Source organism: Magnolia sinica, chromosome 13 (assembly GCF_029962835.1).
Source record: "Magnolia sinica isolate HGM2019 chromosome 13, MsV1, whole genome shotgun sequence".
Lineage (NCBI taxonomy): Eukaryota > Viridiplantae > Streptophyta > Magnoliopsida > Magnoliales > Magnoliaceae > Magnolia > Magnolia sinica.
Window position 1 is genome coordinate 66,352,484 of NC_080585.1, and position 16,512 is coordinate 66,368,995.

The window sequence follows — 16,512 nt, forward strand, 5'->3', positions numbered from 1 at the left end:
CACTACCACATACCGAGTCGGCTTCGACCAGGCCGTCTCAACGGACCTGAAACTGAGGAGGTAAATATAGGGCTTTGCAGAAGGAAGTGCAGATGCTGAGGGATAAGATTAATCGAATGAAGGAACAACAGGTGCCTCTTAACCCAGAAGAGATGGCCTCGGTAGCTGAAGAAGAGACACTGCTCGTATGCTCTCGTGCCAAGGCATCCCAGAACCTGTCTGCTCGAGCTCCGGATCCTACACGGCATGCAGAGCCGACTTACATATCTGCGACTTTGGCGATAGCCCCGACTGACCTCCGCCACGAGCTGGAGAGGAGGAGGGGGGCCAGAGCGCCTGAGGTCGAAGTTCTTCAAGAAACCGTGGCGAAAAATCAGAACCCGTGGTAAGCTCAGCTGGACTAGCTCCGGAATCAGATCAAGACCCTGCAGTGGAACCAATAGATTCTAGCTTCGACTACAGTGGAAGCGATGATGGAAGAAACTAAACCTCCCTTCACCAGTGAGGTTATGAGTGCAGAAATGCCTCTGAGGTTCAGGATGCCCCCCATCATTCAGTACTCGGGGTCTGGTGACCCCACAGAGCATGTGGAATCTTACCGCTCATGGATGCAGATTCAATCTACCTTGGAAGCAATGATGTGCCGAGCCTTCTCAATAACTATGACTGGGGCTGCAAGGAGTTGGTACCGACAGCTCAATCCAAGGTCGATCGACACCTTTGCCGAGCTCAACAGGTCATTCCTGACCTAGTTGGCAAGAAGAGTCGGAAGCCGTCGACCCACTTGCTTACCCTCAGACAGAGGAGCGGGGAATCGCTGAAAGACTACATCTCCCGTTTCAATGAAGAGGCACTGCAAGTAGACGACTACTCCAATAAGATGACACTATCTGCAATGATCAACGGACTCAAGGAAGGGAGATTCCTATTCTCGATAGGGAAGAACCCTCCGTCAACCCTTGGTGAACTTATCAGCCGTGCTAAAAAATATACGAATTCCAAGGAGTTTTTCAGCTCATGCAAGAGCAACTAGACCTCTAAGTCCTCATCTAAAGGGAAGAGGCAGAGGGACGAAGCGCCGCAGCATGCAGACAAAAGGAGGTCAGATGACAATGCCTCCCGGACAGGAGGCCGAGTAGGAGGCCCGAGAGCAAATTCAGCTCGTACACTCCTTCAATACGTCTCCAGAGAAGATCTGCTAGACATTCGAGATCAGAGGTTACTGCATTGGTTGAGTTGCATAAAGATCATGGCAGGCCAACGGGATAAACACAAGTACTGCCACTTCCATTACGACCACGGCCACAACACTAGTGATTACGTCGACCTAAATAAAGAGATCAAGACCTCATCCACAAGGGTCATTTGCGCCAGTGTGTAAAAGAAAAGAGGCAGACCCAGAAGGATGACCATCCTCGCAAAGCTGCGAAGGAGGCTACGGAGATCCGGACGATCTATGGGGGCCCGTCCAGTGGTAGAGATTCGAATTGGGCTCATAAAGCCCACTACAGGAACACCGACCCTGAGCATTACATCTACTCGGCTAAAGGGCCGATGACAGAATTCCGAGTAAGCACCTACAACCTCATGTTTACAGAGGATGACACGCATGGCATCCAACAGCCCCATGACGATGCCTTGGTGGTTGCGATGACGATAGCCAATCACAAGGTCTATCGTATCCTAGTCGACATTGGAAGCTCGGCTGATATACTCTACTCTAAGGCGTTTGACAAGATGGGGATAGACAGGTCGCGCCTCCGACTCGTGAACACTCCGTTGCACGGATTTGCTGGAGATAAGGTGATCTTCGAGGGTGTTATTTCCCTCCCAATTATAGCGGTAGAAGGGCAGAATTAGGTGACTCTGCTCGTGGACTTCCTGGTGGTGAATGTACCATTAGTATACAATGCCATCATAGTTCGGCTGTCCCTTAACGCCATGAGGGCGATCGTATCTATGTATCATCTGATGATGAAGTTCCCTACCGATGGAGGGGTCAGATATGTTTGAGGAGACCAGCATGAGGCATGAAGGTGCTACTCGGTAGCAGTAAGAAAGGGCTCCACAAAGCAAGCCCTCACAATAAATGTACTCGACCCTAGGGAAGACAATCCTGCAGAGGACTTGTCCACCGAAGATCTTGTGACTGTCCTGCTCAAGGATGCCGATCCGAGCAGAACAGTTCAGGTCGGGTTGTCACTGAATTCCGAGCAGCGAGCTCAAACGTTGACCTTCCTACAACAACACAAGGACGTCTTCGCATGGTCGCATAAAGACATGCCGAATATTCCTCTAGAGATCATGGTTCACAAGTTGAATGTGGATCCAGAGCATAAACCAGTGAAGTAGAAGAGGAGGGCATTCGAGCTCGAAAGGTACACAGCCATAGCCAACGAGGTGTTGAAGCTCCTCAGTGTTGTTTCATTGAGGAAATCCACTATCTGGACTGGATTGCCAATGTGGTCTTCGTGAGAAAGACTAATGGAAATTGACGGGTCTCTGTTGACTACTCGGATCTGAACAAAGCCCGCCCCAAGGATAGCTTCCCTTTACCTCGGATCAACTAGCTGGTCGACAGCACGGCCGGCCACGAGCTCCTCACCTTCCTAGATGCGTACTTCGGTTACAACCAGATAGCAATGTACCCCCCAGACAGGCAGAAGATGACCTTCATCACGAACTAGAGACTCTACTGTTACCGAGTCATTCCCTTTGGCCTGAAGAATGCCGGGGCAACATATTAAAGGTTGGTGAACCAGATGTTCGCCCGACAGATTGGTCGGACTATGGAGGTCTACGTTGATGACATGCTCGTCAAGAGTATCAAAACCTCTAACCACATCACAGACCTTGGAGAAACGTTCTCGATCCTCCGAGAATATCACATGAAACTGAACCCCGCCAAGTGTGCCTTCGGTGTGGGCTTAGGTAAGTTCGTTGGATATCAAGTCAGTCAGAGGGGCATTGAGGTAAACCCTGACAAGATTAAAGCTTTGCTCGACATGAGCTCACCTCAGACGATGAAAGAAATCTAGTGCCTAATCGGACGAGTCACCGCGCTCGGGCGGTTCATATCCAGAGCCACTGATAGATGTCTCCCCTTCTTCTAGCAGTTGAAGGGTCACAAGAAAGTGGAGTGGACCTCGGACTGTGAACAAGCTTTTCAACAGTTGAAGTAGTACCTGGGGTCACTGCCTCTGCTGTCCAAGCCCGAGGAGGGCGAGCCTCTGTTTCTCTACTTAGCGGTTTTGGCTTTGGTAGTCAGCTCGACACTCATTCGAGAGGTGGAAGGGGAACAACGCCCTATTTACTACACCAGTAAGGCAATGGTCCCGACCGAGACCAGATACCCGAGCATGGAAAAATTGGCTCTAAGCCTAGTCGTCTCTGCTTGGAGGCTGTGCCCATACTTCCAAGTGCATTTAATCATCGTCCTCACGGATTTACCTCTCTGACAGGTCCTCTAGAAGCCAGAAGTATCTTAGCGACTGACAAAGTGGGCGGTGGAACTCGGAGAGTTCGATATTCAATATCGACCTAGGACCGCGATCAAGGGTCAGGACGACGCTGACTTTATAGCAGAGTTCACAACTCCGAGTTGCGAGATTGGAGATACAGGGTCGGAGATCTTGACCAGTCCCGAGACAATCCCCGTTACTCCCCCAACACTTCTCGAGGGTGCAGAGATAGAAAAGGGATGTAGCAGATGGAACCTCTTCGTGAACGGGTTGTCTAATTCAAAACGAGCCAGAGTGGAGATCGTCCTGGTCGCACCTGAATTGATCGCTATCCAATACGCAATCAGGCTCGGTTTCAAGGCATCCAACAACAAGGCAGAGTATGAAGCTCTGCTGGCCAGACTCAGATTAGCCGCTAGTCTAGGAGTTCAGCTCCTCAACGTGCGGTGTGACTCTCAGCTCGTCATGAATCATATATCGACAAAATACGAGGCCAAGGAGAGAAGGATGATAGCCTATTTGGCCGAGGCTCAGAAACTGATGGAAAGATTCAAAGAATGCGTCATCAGCCATATCCCAAGAGCCGAAAACTCTTGGGCCAACGCCCTCGCAAAGCTAGTCTCAGCTACTGAGGGGAAGATCCTGAGGATTATCCTAGTAGAATTCCTAGATAATCTGAGCATCGACCGAGTACCATGAGATGATCAACCCAGTGTAGGCTCCGAGCTGGATGGATCCGATCATCAGGTACCTTACCAACGGTGAAGTCCCCCAAGATAAATTGGAGGCTCGGAGTTTGAAGATCAGAGCAGCACGGTACGTGATCTTGGATGACACTCTGTATAAGAAAGGTTACTCCTAGCCATACCTTAGGTGTCTCCCACCTGACAAAGCGGATTATGTGATCTGAGAAATCCATGAGGGAATCTGTGGAAATCATTCCGGGAGCCGTGCCTTAGCTTAGAAGACGCTTCGTCAAGGGTACTTCTGGCCAACGATCCGAGAGGATTTTAAGAGCTTTGTCCAGAGGTGCAACAAATGCCAAAGATTCGTTGCTGTTCTGAGGCAGTCAGCAGAAGAGTTGACCCCCTGTGAGCGGGCCATGGCCATTTGCCCAATGGGAGATCGACATTATTGGGCCTCTGCCTCTAGGAAAGGGGCAGACTAAGTTTGCGATTGTGGCCGTCGACTACTTCACTAAATGGGCTGAGGTCGAGTCGGTGGTGAAGATTACCAAATAAAAGGTGACATATTTTGTGTGGAAGAACATCATTTGTCGGTTCAGAATCATGTACACCATTGTGTTCGACAATGGGAGACAGTTTGACAATGACAGGTTTCGAGACATGTGTTGGGGGCTTGGCATTGCCAACGCGTATCATCGCCTCGTCATTTGTAGTCCAATGGATATGTGGAAGCTGTGAACAAAGTCATTAAGTATCATCTCAAGATGAAGATGGAAAAAACTAATGGCAACTGGGCCGATGAACTCCCACTTGTTCTCTGGGCCTACAGGACTACGACTTAGTCTTCCACGGGGGAAACCCCCTTCTCCTTGTCTTACGGCTTGAAAGCCGTCGTCCCAGTCGAGATAGGGCTCCCCACCACGCGAGTGAGGAACTATCAGGAAGAGAAAAATGCCGACCAGATCACAATGAACTTGAATCTACTTGAAGAAGTACGAGACACCGTCAAACTCCGAGTTGCGGCTCGACATCAACAAGTTGCTCGATTTTACAACTCCAGATTCAGTACGAGGCGGTTTCGACGAGGAGATCTAGTCCTTTGTTGCGTCTTCCAGAATACTACGAAGCTTGGAGTAGGGTCCCTTGGGCTGAATTGGGAGGGACCTTATTGGGTGGTCAGTTCAGCTAAGCTAGGGTCCTACCGTCTGGAAGACTTGGAGGGACGTCTGTTGCCTCACCCATGGAATGCCAAGCAATTAAAGATCTTTTATTATTGCCTCACCCATGGAATGGTAAGCAATAAAAGATCGACTTAGTCTACTTGGAATGCCAAGCAACTATCCTTGAGAGGGAAAGCTATGTAGCTATGTACGGATCGGATCTACTAGCCATTTTGGCTCCTAATAAAAGATCGCCTACTCTTCTACTCTTTTACTTGGCCTACTATATAGTTATCTTGCTATTCGAGTATGTTACGAAGGGTCATCTCTCATATGCAGAGATGAACTCCTTCGATGAGCCGACCGAACCGATCCCTTAAAGAAGGGGTCGGCTCATCATTCGACAATGGTCTACTAAACAAGCAAGTGCGCTGCGAAGGGTCATTTCTCAAGTGTAAAAATGGAATCCTTAGACGAATTGACCCCTTAGAGAAGAGGTCGGCTCGTCATTCAACAAATTGGATTAGCAACAACATAAAAGCAAACATTCATGCATTGAGGCAAAAGATGAATTTCATTAAGATTGAAATGTGATCACAAAAAATAGAGGGGGAATAAGAGAGGTCAGCTCGAGGTCAGATCAACTGGGGTCTCGGCTTCAGGGGCCTTCTTAGCTTCAGCTGTTGCTGGGGGGTCCTCTGCCCCTGCTTCTAGAGAGTCCTCGGCATCATCCGTCACCAAGACATTAAAGTCTAGCTCAGGATAAGCGCCTCGGATGTCGCTCAAGCACGCTTTGTAAGCGGCATTGTAGGCGAAGTTGTAAACCTTGTCTAGCTCGTCGACTCGCTCCTTGGAAGATTTGAATTCTTCCATAGCTGTGATAGCCTGGGAAGCAGCCAAGGCCTTAAGTTCGGAGCGTTGCTTGGCGAGACCTTCAGCAGCCTCGCGCCTAACAGCCTCAAGCTCGGTAACCAACCAAGCATTGTCCGCCCTCGAGCTGTCCAGGTCAGACTTAGCCAAGTTAGTGTGAGCCTGCAGCTCGTTGATCTCCCCCTGAAGCCCCAGCTCCCTCAGGTGGCCCTCTCCTAGTCGGACCTTCAGCTTCTCGACCTCCTCAGCCGAGGTCTTCAGGCTTTCCTCCAGTTCGGCCTTCTCCCTCTTCAACCGAGTCATCGTCCTCAATCTCTCTTGAATTTGGATGAGCATTAGCAGCACATGAAAACACAGGCCTAGGAAGTTAGATCAACAATTAGAAAGTTACAAGTAAAGCGAATGAAGCTAAAAGAATTACCATGTAGCAACACGATGCGAAGTCGTTTATTACCGACTCAGGCAGTCGGGTCATGGTTCGGACAACGGTTGCCTCGGGCGTGTGCTTGGCTGCCTAGCCATTCAGCAACAACATCTAGTGGCCGGTCATGAGCTCCTATCCTGCAGAAGGGATTGGTCTCGCAGTAGGGCCAACGTCGCTAGTGGCTGAGGCCTGAGCTTCAGCCTCGAGTGCAGTGGAACCTCCGATCAGTGCGTCGATTCTGTGGACCAAAATTGTGTCCACCTTCGCAGCAATGAACATGAGGTTGGGGTTGGGATTGCTCGAGATGTGAGAAAAATTTGCTACAGCAGTTTCTCCCATGGCCTTCCTCTGAATCCCGGGAGGTGGTGATAAGTAGGCCCTGGAGGCCGGGGCTGGTGTTGGTGTTAGTGTTGCGACTGCCTTGGCTGCAGCTAGCTCTATTGTGGCGAACTCAGCCCTAAGAGCAGAAACCTTCTTCTTCCTGGCCATAATCTTGACCCGGGACTTTGGCGCCGACGCCATGATGACGTCAAGAGAAGGGCACACCACCGCCCCCCTTTTCCTCTTCGAACCTGATGCCTCAGCCATTCCTAATCAATAAAAATGAGTCAGTTGTCTACTTAGAAAAATCAAGCGCAAAACGTGAAGTTACAAGGCTTACCCAAGGCGATGAGGAGGAGTCTGAATCTACAGAAACCGGACGAAATGAGGTTGTCTGGGCTGATAATGTAATGCCAGGTGCGATCCTCCTCATTGAGTAGCGGAGCCCTGGCTATCTGAGCTCGGAGGGGGGAGGACAGTTCTGGTGAGCCCCTTAAATAATTTACAAGCAAGAACAAATGTTAAAATAAAAAATGAGCAAAGAGCAAAGAAAATAAGAGGAAAGGTCAAATCTACACATGTTTACTTGGGGTAGCAAACTTGGTGGTACTCTGACCCGCAGGCATTTGAGCTCAGACGCTGGGGCCTCCCACTCTCTCGAAGCCAAGAACCATTTCCCCTTCCAATCTTTGTTGGAAGAGGGGAGCTTGGGGATGAGGCCCGGGGTATACTGGGCCCTAGTCGAGAAGTAATACTAGCATGGCTTGGCTTTGTCGTGCTTGGCTTGGTACATGGCTAGGAACTCATCTGATGACAGCTCCTGGCTCTTTAGTTTTCGCCAAATAATGAAGGATGACACCAAGATGCACCATGCGTTCGGGACGAGCTAACTCGTAACTAGCCTCAACCACGCCATCAACATGCGCACAAAGGGATGGAGTGGGAACTGAAGTCCGCATTGGAGGGCACAGACGAAGATTGCTACTTCCATGTCAGAAGGGTCTCTAGGTGCATCAAGGGCAGAGGGGGCCCTGATGTACACAGAGTTCAAGATCTGGAACTCTGCGCGAAGACGAGCCATTTGAGACTCAACCAGAACTGAGCCCCTGAAACTCCAGCTTCAGATTGGCCTCCCGAGGGCCTGGCCAACGTCCTCCCAGCAGGATCTTGGGGTACCCTCCTCGACCCCTTGGTTCGGCCCTTGGACTTTGTGCCAGTGCTCTTCTTGGGCAGAGGTTATAGTGGGACGGCTTCGAGAGGTCCCTCTGAGCTCCTACGCTCGGAGTCTGTACTCTGGAGCTCAGACCCGTTTTCAACTTCGCGGACCTTGTTCGAGTTGTTCGACATAGTGAAAGAAAAATTGTAATGAAGCAACAGAAGACTCACAGAGCTCTGGGCAAACTTTCTCTGGGCAAAAATTCTCCTTTTCTGGAAAACCTCTCTGAGCAAAATTCTCTTTTCAACAAGTAAAACCCTTTTTCGACAGTAGGATATCTCAGGAAGAAGAGAAGAAGTCAGAAAAACTCAGAAGGAATTGGAATGCAGAAGGGGCTGAATGGGAGAACCTTGGGACTCTTATAGCCCAAGCCAACTATCTGCAATCATGACAGACACCTGTCTCTGGAGCTGAAGCGGCTTAGATCCGAGCCTGACTGTATACATGGCAACTCACGATAAGCTTAGACTAATGTCCTCCGAGCTGTGCACAGTCAGCATTCAATGCGCCGACGCCTCTTCGTCTTTCAAAATCCACGTGGCATCTCCCGATTCACTCAGCCGAAACGTTTCGACATCTTTGGTCACGTGTGTGACGCCCAGTGGCCCGAGCATACGAAATGGATGCCGTCTTACGCAGTGCACGGGTCTTGAAATCATCATGACGACGCTTCGATCAAGCTTATCATCATAGGGAGAGTGACAGTTCGCTTCCCCAAACCTCGGTTCGCTTCCTTGAGTCTATTACTCTCCAAGTCTGATCTCGAATTCAGAGAGTAGGGGGCTTCTGTTATGGAAAATCTGAACTGAACCGCATTGAGGTCAACTTTGGCACCAATGAGCACGGCCTCGGATTGATGCTTGGACTGATGAGCATCCGACTCGAGGTGAGCTTTCGACCCAAGGGCTCTTGTAGAGCTACAACATCGACCTGAGACTTGGAAGAAGTCGTCACGCATCCTCCGAGTCCGCTTGTAAGAGCTCTTAGGACAACTTGAAGAGTAAGAGAAGTCATAATGCACCCGTCCAGTGTACCTCCAACCCGATCCTCCCTGCCTTGCGTGACAATGATCAGCTCACTCGTGGGCTCAGATTGCCGAGCAAGATCTGAGCCGCGAGGTTGGCTTGGATGAGAGCTCGGTCAGCGATGACATTAATGGACTGCATCCGGTAACGCACGATAGGAGTTATGCCTGACCCACGATCTCCGGGTAACGGCCGACGACCACACACGCGTAGCTCTCGCGTGGTGGCGATGATCGTGCCGAGATTATCAGGCACGTTTAGTATGATCCTCGGGTATGAATATGAATCATTTCTACAGGAATAGGTATGCAAAATCTCACCAAAAACCTACCATACTACTTAGACCCAGATTCCTAGCCTGACTTTGGCATCGGAGGGTCTCCTACTCTTGCCAGGGTTTCCTTTGTTTTTCTCCTGTGCAGGCTTATAAGGCTCGGTGCGAATGCTCGAAGCTTGGAGAAGGTGAACCAGATTTTTGCATCAACAGTCGTAATGATTCTGTAAAATTAGGCTGCCATTGGCTAAAATTTTCTGACGACAAAATTGGCATCGCACATGATAAATGAGATTCGCTCGATTTCATACCGACTGTTGCCTTGAACATCCCATGATCCAAACCGTCTATATGACGAGCCTCAGTATGTACGGTGGAAAATCAACGCATAAAAGTTCTCAAACGAATTATTTCAACCCTTTCATGTAAGGGCTCTTTTACTTTAAACATGAACGGTTACAACAAATTTCGAATAATTGAAAGTTGAAAATATCCAATTACAGTACTTCTTAGGGCCCACATGATTTTGGTCATTGCTAAAAAAAAAAAAAAAGATTAAAAAAATTCAACAGCAAGTGTCCCGACGTATCTTACTGCTATACATACGATGTATCGTGAAAAACTTCCAAGTTCTACGAATGCAAAGCGCACGAGTGCGCTTTCCGGGTACCTGCCTCTTGTACGTATCAAAACAACATACGTAACTGATACGTGGGATTAGAAGGACAAAAAGTTTAGTTTGTGTGTAGAAGACCAGAGTACTGTTACTAGAGGGTGTCGAATGAAGAGCAACCATAAGTTTTTCATTTCTGTACATTTTATTTTGTACGGATGTTGGACCACCTTATGAGCAGCAGAAAGGCATGATCATTCAGGAAAGGAATCCAAAAAGGAGAGGATCTTCGGACGAGCCACTGGATCTCATACACGTGTTTCCATTTAGGGACCTGTGGGAAGCGATGTACCGACAACTGCACTCACCAGGCAGTACTTAGAGATTCGATTTTAATTTCCGCGATCCTGTTTTAATTGAAGAAAAAACAAATATTTTCCATTTTTTATTTTCCTAAAATCACCCAATATTTGTCTGGGTAAAGGGTGGGGAAGGCAGATTAGCTACTGACCGGTAACAGCAAGTTTGGCTACTGAAGTGATGTCACGTTGTGTAGCTCCAACCATGATGTATGTACTGTATCCACATTGTCCATCCATTTAAAAAAATCATTTTAAGATATGATACAAAGAATGAGGCAGATCCAAAGGTTAAGTAGACCTATAATAGACAACACTGTTGACACCCACTGTTGAAACCTCTTTAAGGCCTGCCGTGATGTTTATTTGAGAGCTAACTTATAAGTTAACAGAGACATGAATGAAGGAAAACCACAAACGTCAGCTTGATTGAAAACTTCTGCAGCCCAAAAGAATATTTTAACGGTAGTCGTTTAATCCCCCTTTGTATTTTCTGGTGGGGTCACTTGAGCTTTGGATCTGCCTCGTTAATATGCTCATTCCTTAAAATGATCTCTTTAGGTGCCGATACAACACATATATAATGGTGGCGCCCACATAACTTAGGTGATGTCACTTCCTTAGCAAAACTCGATACCAGGCGTGGGCTATTCGTAAGCGGATTTCCTGGTAAAGCATATGGCAGTAAGTTGCTGCGCCGAAAACTTAGGTGGGTCAAGCGTAATGTTTGCTAGACATCTATTCTGTCCATCTGTTTTGTGAGCTTATTTCAGGACTTGAGCTCAAAAGTAAGCAGGATACACTCAAGTGGGCTGCACTAAAGGAAATGATGGATAGGGAAATTCTTACCATTAAAACCTTCCTAGGGTCGACAGTAATGTTTATATGCCATCCACACCGTTCGTAACGTCATTCCTACTGGGATGAGCTTAAAACAAAAATATTATAATGATTTGAAAACTTCCATGCCCCATGAATATTTTAACAATCCTTACGTTCTCGGCACACTCAAGTACTGTATCTATTTTTATTTTTTTTCTTTTTCGTTTCTATTTATCCTAAAATGAGCCCACAGGTTGATTTCTCACAAACATCACAGTAGCCCACTAAGATCCCAGCGCGGAACTTCATGCTAAAGGAAATCCACAATATGGGTTGGATGCGGATTTCCTGCAAAGGGGGAAGTTAGGTGAGGCTCACCATGATGTTTATAGGAAATCTACCACGTCCGTCAGTTTTGGAAGATCATTTTAGCTGATGGGCCAAAAATGATCTAAATACAAAACTCAAGTGATCCATAGATTAGGAAAACATGCGTGGGTAAATTTTTACCATTGAAACCTTCCTAAGTCTACCATAATGTTTATATACCATCCATACCGCTCATGAGGTCATTCTTATTAGGATAAACTGAAAACATAAATATTAGCCTGATTCAATACTTCTGTCACCAGACACATGTTTCAACGGTGGACGTTCTATCGTATGGCCTATCTGAGTTTTGGATTTATGTCAGTTGTGCCTTTATCCTAACATGTTCTCCCAAAACAGATGGGCGCGATGGATTTCGCGATGGATTTCTCGTAAACATAACGATCGACCCAACCTAACTTTCCTTCAGAGGAAATTTATATGAAAGGCTTTGGAAATCCACGTCCCTAAATAACGCATGATTCGCCGGGGGGTGCTGCTTACTGGTGCTTAATGTCTACACAACTTTTAATTTGCTCTGTTAGTTTAGGTAGGGTCACGTGGGGGGAAGCCGATTGGGTTGTGACCGAATACCACCGATGCTCCTTGTGACCTAGATTTTGTGGGTCCTAGCGCGACGAATGTGTTTCATCTATGCCGTCCATCCATTTTGAAGGTTCAAGTCTGAGCATGAGTTTAAAATTCATGGATGTTCAGAGCTTGAGTGGATTGAACGCCGATTGGTGAAAACTTCTTAAGAAGCGGTGTAACTGGTCCCTCATATGAGAAGAACAACACGCATTTATAAGTGATATGCCTTCCATCTTAGGAGAATCCTCCAAGCGGGAGACTGAGGTCCAAGTAGAAGTGCCATCGGTATGGGATGAGCAATTCTTTCAGTTCAGACACGAGTCATCAAGCTAGGTCATCAGAGGACAGAGCTCGGTAGGAGAGGATTCACTAGAAATATCTACAACACGGGTAGGGAACCCGTGGAGAAGTAGCTCGGGCTCTGAGCCCCGAGCTTCTCGGCATCCTAAGCTGACCAGGTCGATTGTTGCTAGAGAGGCGGTGCGAGAAATCCAGGGCAAATCTCGCACCAGATCCTGCTTGATCTCGACTGAAGATCACTTCGATATATTTGGGATGAGAATCCTGACAAATCAGGGGCCCTCCAACGTAACATAGTGGGATTTGGAGGTCCAGAACCTTCTCCCACGCCCTGTATATACGACCACAAACTTTAAACCAAATGACGGAAAATATGATGCATATAAGCCCTAATCTACCTCCGTGCAATCATCTTTTACATGCTTGACTTAGTCATCGGAGGGTCCGCATATCTCCCCGTTGCTCAATTTTCTCTAGTTTTTGTAGATCTATTAGAGGGCGATAATAAGGCCACAAGTTGTCTCAACTCTACATCAACGTCATTTGTTGGCCAGATTTAGGCAATCTCATCTGTACGAATGACGAGCCGTGTTCTCACCATCTTGAGTAGCTACAACTATTTCTAGCCCTCCCTTCGATGGCAAAGAAAAAAGTAAAGGCCTCAGTTGGAGCCGTGTAAGACCCTTATCTTAATCCATACCATTCCGTAGACTCCCACGATCCTCCCTGTCGAATTTCAGTGACTTGCGACCTGTAATTGGCATTTGCACACAACCCTAAGTCGCATCCCGTATACCCGAGTGACTCGACCCTAGACTTGTACCATTGCGACCACATCGTCGCCGCGGTTCCAACGCCGCGTCTCACACTCCAATGCGATACCCAGGCTAGGAGTTGTGGGCCTGCATTTATTTCGAGAAAAATGCCGCGCATTGCGAATTTCGAAAGAATCTCTACCCAAACATCACATCAATCTATCAATCATATGTCAAGTACACATCCCATCTCAACCCTTACCTATCCCATCCCTCTCCCATTTCCAAAGTCAACTCTCTCTCTCTCTCTCTCTCTCTCTCTCTCTCTCTCTCTCTCTCTCTTTCTCCACGTATCCCTTTACTTACACAACACTCCACCCATCACTCACACATCACTCACCCATCCCATTTCACTCCATCCCTCTCTCATTCTCTCTACCATTTCCAAGCTTCCATGAGAGAAAAAAATTCTAAGGAAAGAAAAGAGAAGGCCCACTTCCTACCCCCTCATCTCACCATCCAACCCTTCAATCTTCATCATCCTCCATCAAAATCAAAGCTTAAGAGCCAAGGATTCCAAAGAGCTAAGAAGACCATCGGTGGGTGATCTTAAGATTTTCATCATTAATCTCTATTTGAGGGCCCACATGTAGTGAGACCCATCTCGATGTATGCATGTACATGGAGGAGCTCATAGTGGCGGAGCTCCTCCCATATCCACCGATCTTTCTCTTTCTCTCTATCTCCCTCTTTTTCCCATGCGATTGCGAACCCCACTGTGATGTGTGTACCCACCTTGTCCAGTAAGTGGGCCCATGGTTTGGATGGCCAGCACCATCCAGCCGGGCAGAAGGCCTGGACGGGCCAGCTACTGGCACCGTTCAGCACTCCTGGACGGGAACAATAAATATCAGCTTGATGCAAACGTGGGGCCCACCTTAATAACGTGCTGCCTCCAACACATGGGACCCACCTGCAGTGGGAATGGATTGGCTGGTGTACTTCACATCAGCAAGTTACATGGGGCCCATGTGATGTTGATCCACACCGTCCTTTTCTGGACAAGTGGGAGTCCACCATGATGTATCTGTACATCCACGCTGCATGTCCATTTTGAGGGGGTGGGACCCACCCCACATGTGTAACACGTGTGAGGGTGGGACCCACCAGATATTTGTATTTTATATCCATACTGTCTGTTTTTGGGACGTGTGAACCCCAATCATGATGTATAGGTTTTATCCCAGCCGATCGTTCATCTATGCACCCCACCAGCAGCAGATGGCTGCTGGATTGACGTCAGCAAGTTCTGTGGGTTTCGTCCACACTGTCATCCTGTTTGGCCAGATCTCAGGCCCACCTTGCTGACAAGCCATCCAGGTCGTCAAGCAGCAGCTGCTGCTGGACCGTATGTTAGGGGATCTTTTATCAGCTGATACAGCTGGTGGGCCACACATGTTGTCACGCCCCAAACCCGAAAATCAGATTCAGAGGAATCTCAATCGCTGAATCCAGTGCCGACAGCCTCCGTAGTACCCCATTCTCAGCTCCCAGCGCCCATAAGCCAAGTTTCGTTCCAGGGATCCTACAAGGAGGATTTTCCAACGTACATTTATCTCAAAGAAGCATAACCATAAGTTTATCAAAATCACAAAATACAACATCATCATCACATATCCACTAATATAAACTTTGAATATAATGCTGAAAGGGAAATACATATGTCAAAATAAAAATCAAAGCTCCAGAAGACAACTGCACGCTCCATGCACAACGTTGCTGCTACAACCTAACATTACTTCCACGCATCTATCGTGCATAAGCTTATAGAAAGCTTAGAGGGTGGTGAAAGTGTGTACACAAGGTAAGTACCAAGTAAGCAATATTAGAGTAATCAGACTAAACGGAAATACTAATAAGCCCATAAATCATACAATATCAGAGAAATGTGAAATCATACTGATAGGCCCATAAATACCATTAGCCTTATCCAAGTTATGCGATGCAAAAATATAATAAAAACAATATCATGTACTGATGAAGCAATGTAGATCAGCTATGTAATGCGGAAACAGTAAGTCAAATATTAGATGTCAATGATGCAATGTAATATGCGGTGCAAATGAAATGACTAAGCTAGAGTGAAGTCGGGATGATAGTACGTAGTATCGTAGGCTATGGAGTCCATCATAAGGGAATTCTATTCAAACCAGTCCTATACCTAAATTTGGATAGTCACACTCAATGTGGTAAACTCCTGATCTCAGGTTAGTCGCGAGCCCCAACCGAAATCCTGGCCTTTGCGAGGGTACACGTAACAAATGGTTGCGCACTACCAGCCCGAGTGGATAGTGAATGAATGAATGAATATAATGCTGAGTATGTAACTCCTACTCCATAAATTAGTACTGTACATCTTTGAGATCATCACCGGGGTCTAGTACACTCCAAGCTGGTTATCGCCCCAGCCGGTTGGTAGCCCAGTGAGTGGAAAAGACCTAACTACCCACTTACTAGTAGTATACCAATGCCTGCCCGGCTCGTCAATAGTGGACCCATTTGGGAGCTGGTCAAACTCAGCCTAGCTTATAGCCCCCTCACTTGGGTGGATAAGGCCACACCCCCCCCTAACCGACCACGACACAGTGGAAGACGCGGCCTACTAATATTTGGCACTCGGGCGCTCATGTATCCACTTGGTCTAGACGTTGGGGCGTCTCCTAGCCACGAAAGTTTAGGGACTTTCACCCACGGACATCCAAAGTGCTCAGATGCTCGAACCAAACATTTTCTGTGTCCCATCTAGCCATCCACGACATGCCTGTGGAGGTTACGGCCCTGATGTCGCTAGGGCGTACAATAATCACAACACACAATGCAAGATGCATGAGTCATACAATCCAGCCATGTATCAATCTTCCGCATATCGTATGCTCATATAAATAACCTCCGCCTATTAGGGAGTGTCATAACAAGCTGCCCAATGACATATGTAATGGTCAACCACATCTCATGACAAATATGCAGATGATGCGTATGGGCATGTATCATGATGCTATGTTGTCACATATTCATAATCGGTATCAATAACCAGCATCGACAATCGACCTCGACAATGTGGACATTTAACCAACATTGTCCACAAGGAATGACCCACATAGAGCCTAACATATAGTGGACCCATGGCCTCACACAAGGGCCAAATATACAACACCATGGGCCTCACTCGAGAACTTAATACACATCGCGATGGGCCTTTCACATGA

The 16,512-nt window shown here is 47.5% G+C and overlaps 1 protein-coding gene across 1 annotated transcript; it reads left to right on the forward strand.

Moving 5' to 3' along the window:
* Positions 1-604: 604 nt before the first annotated feature.
* LOC131224301 (uncharacterized) lies at positions 605-1,860 on the forward strand. The gene is made up of 3 exons (XM_058219824.1): positions 605-962; positions 1,056-1,218; positions 1,338-1,860. The coding sequence occupies exons 1-3, from the start codon at positions 605-607 to the stop codon at positions 1,858-1,860; spliced, it is 1,044 nt and encodes a 347-aa protein (XP_058075807.1).
* The last annotated feature ends 14,652 nt before the right edge of the window (positions 1,861-16,512 follow it).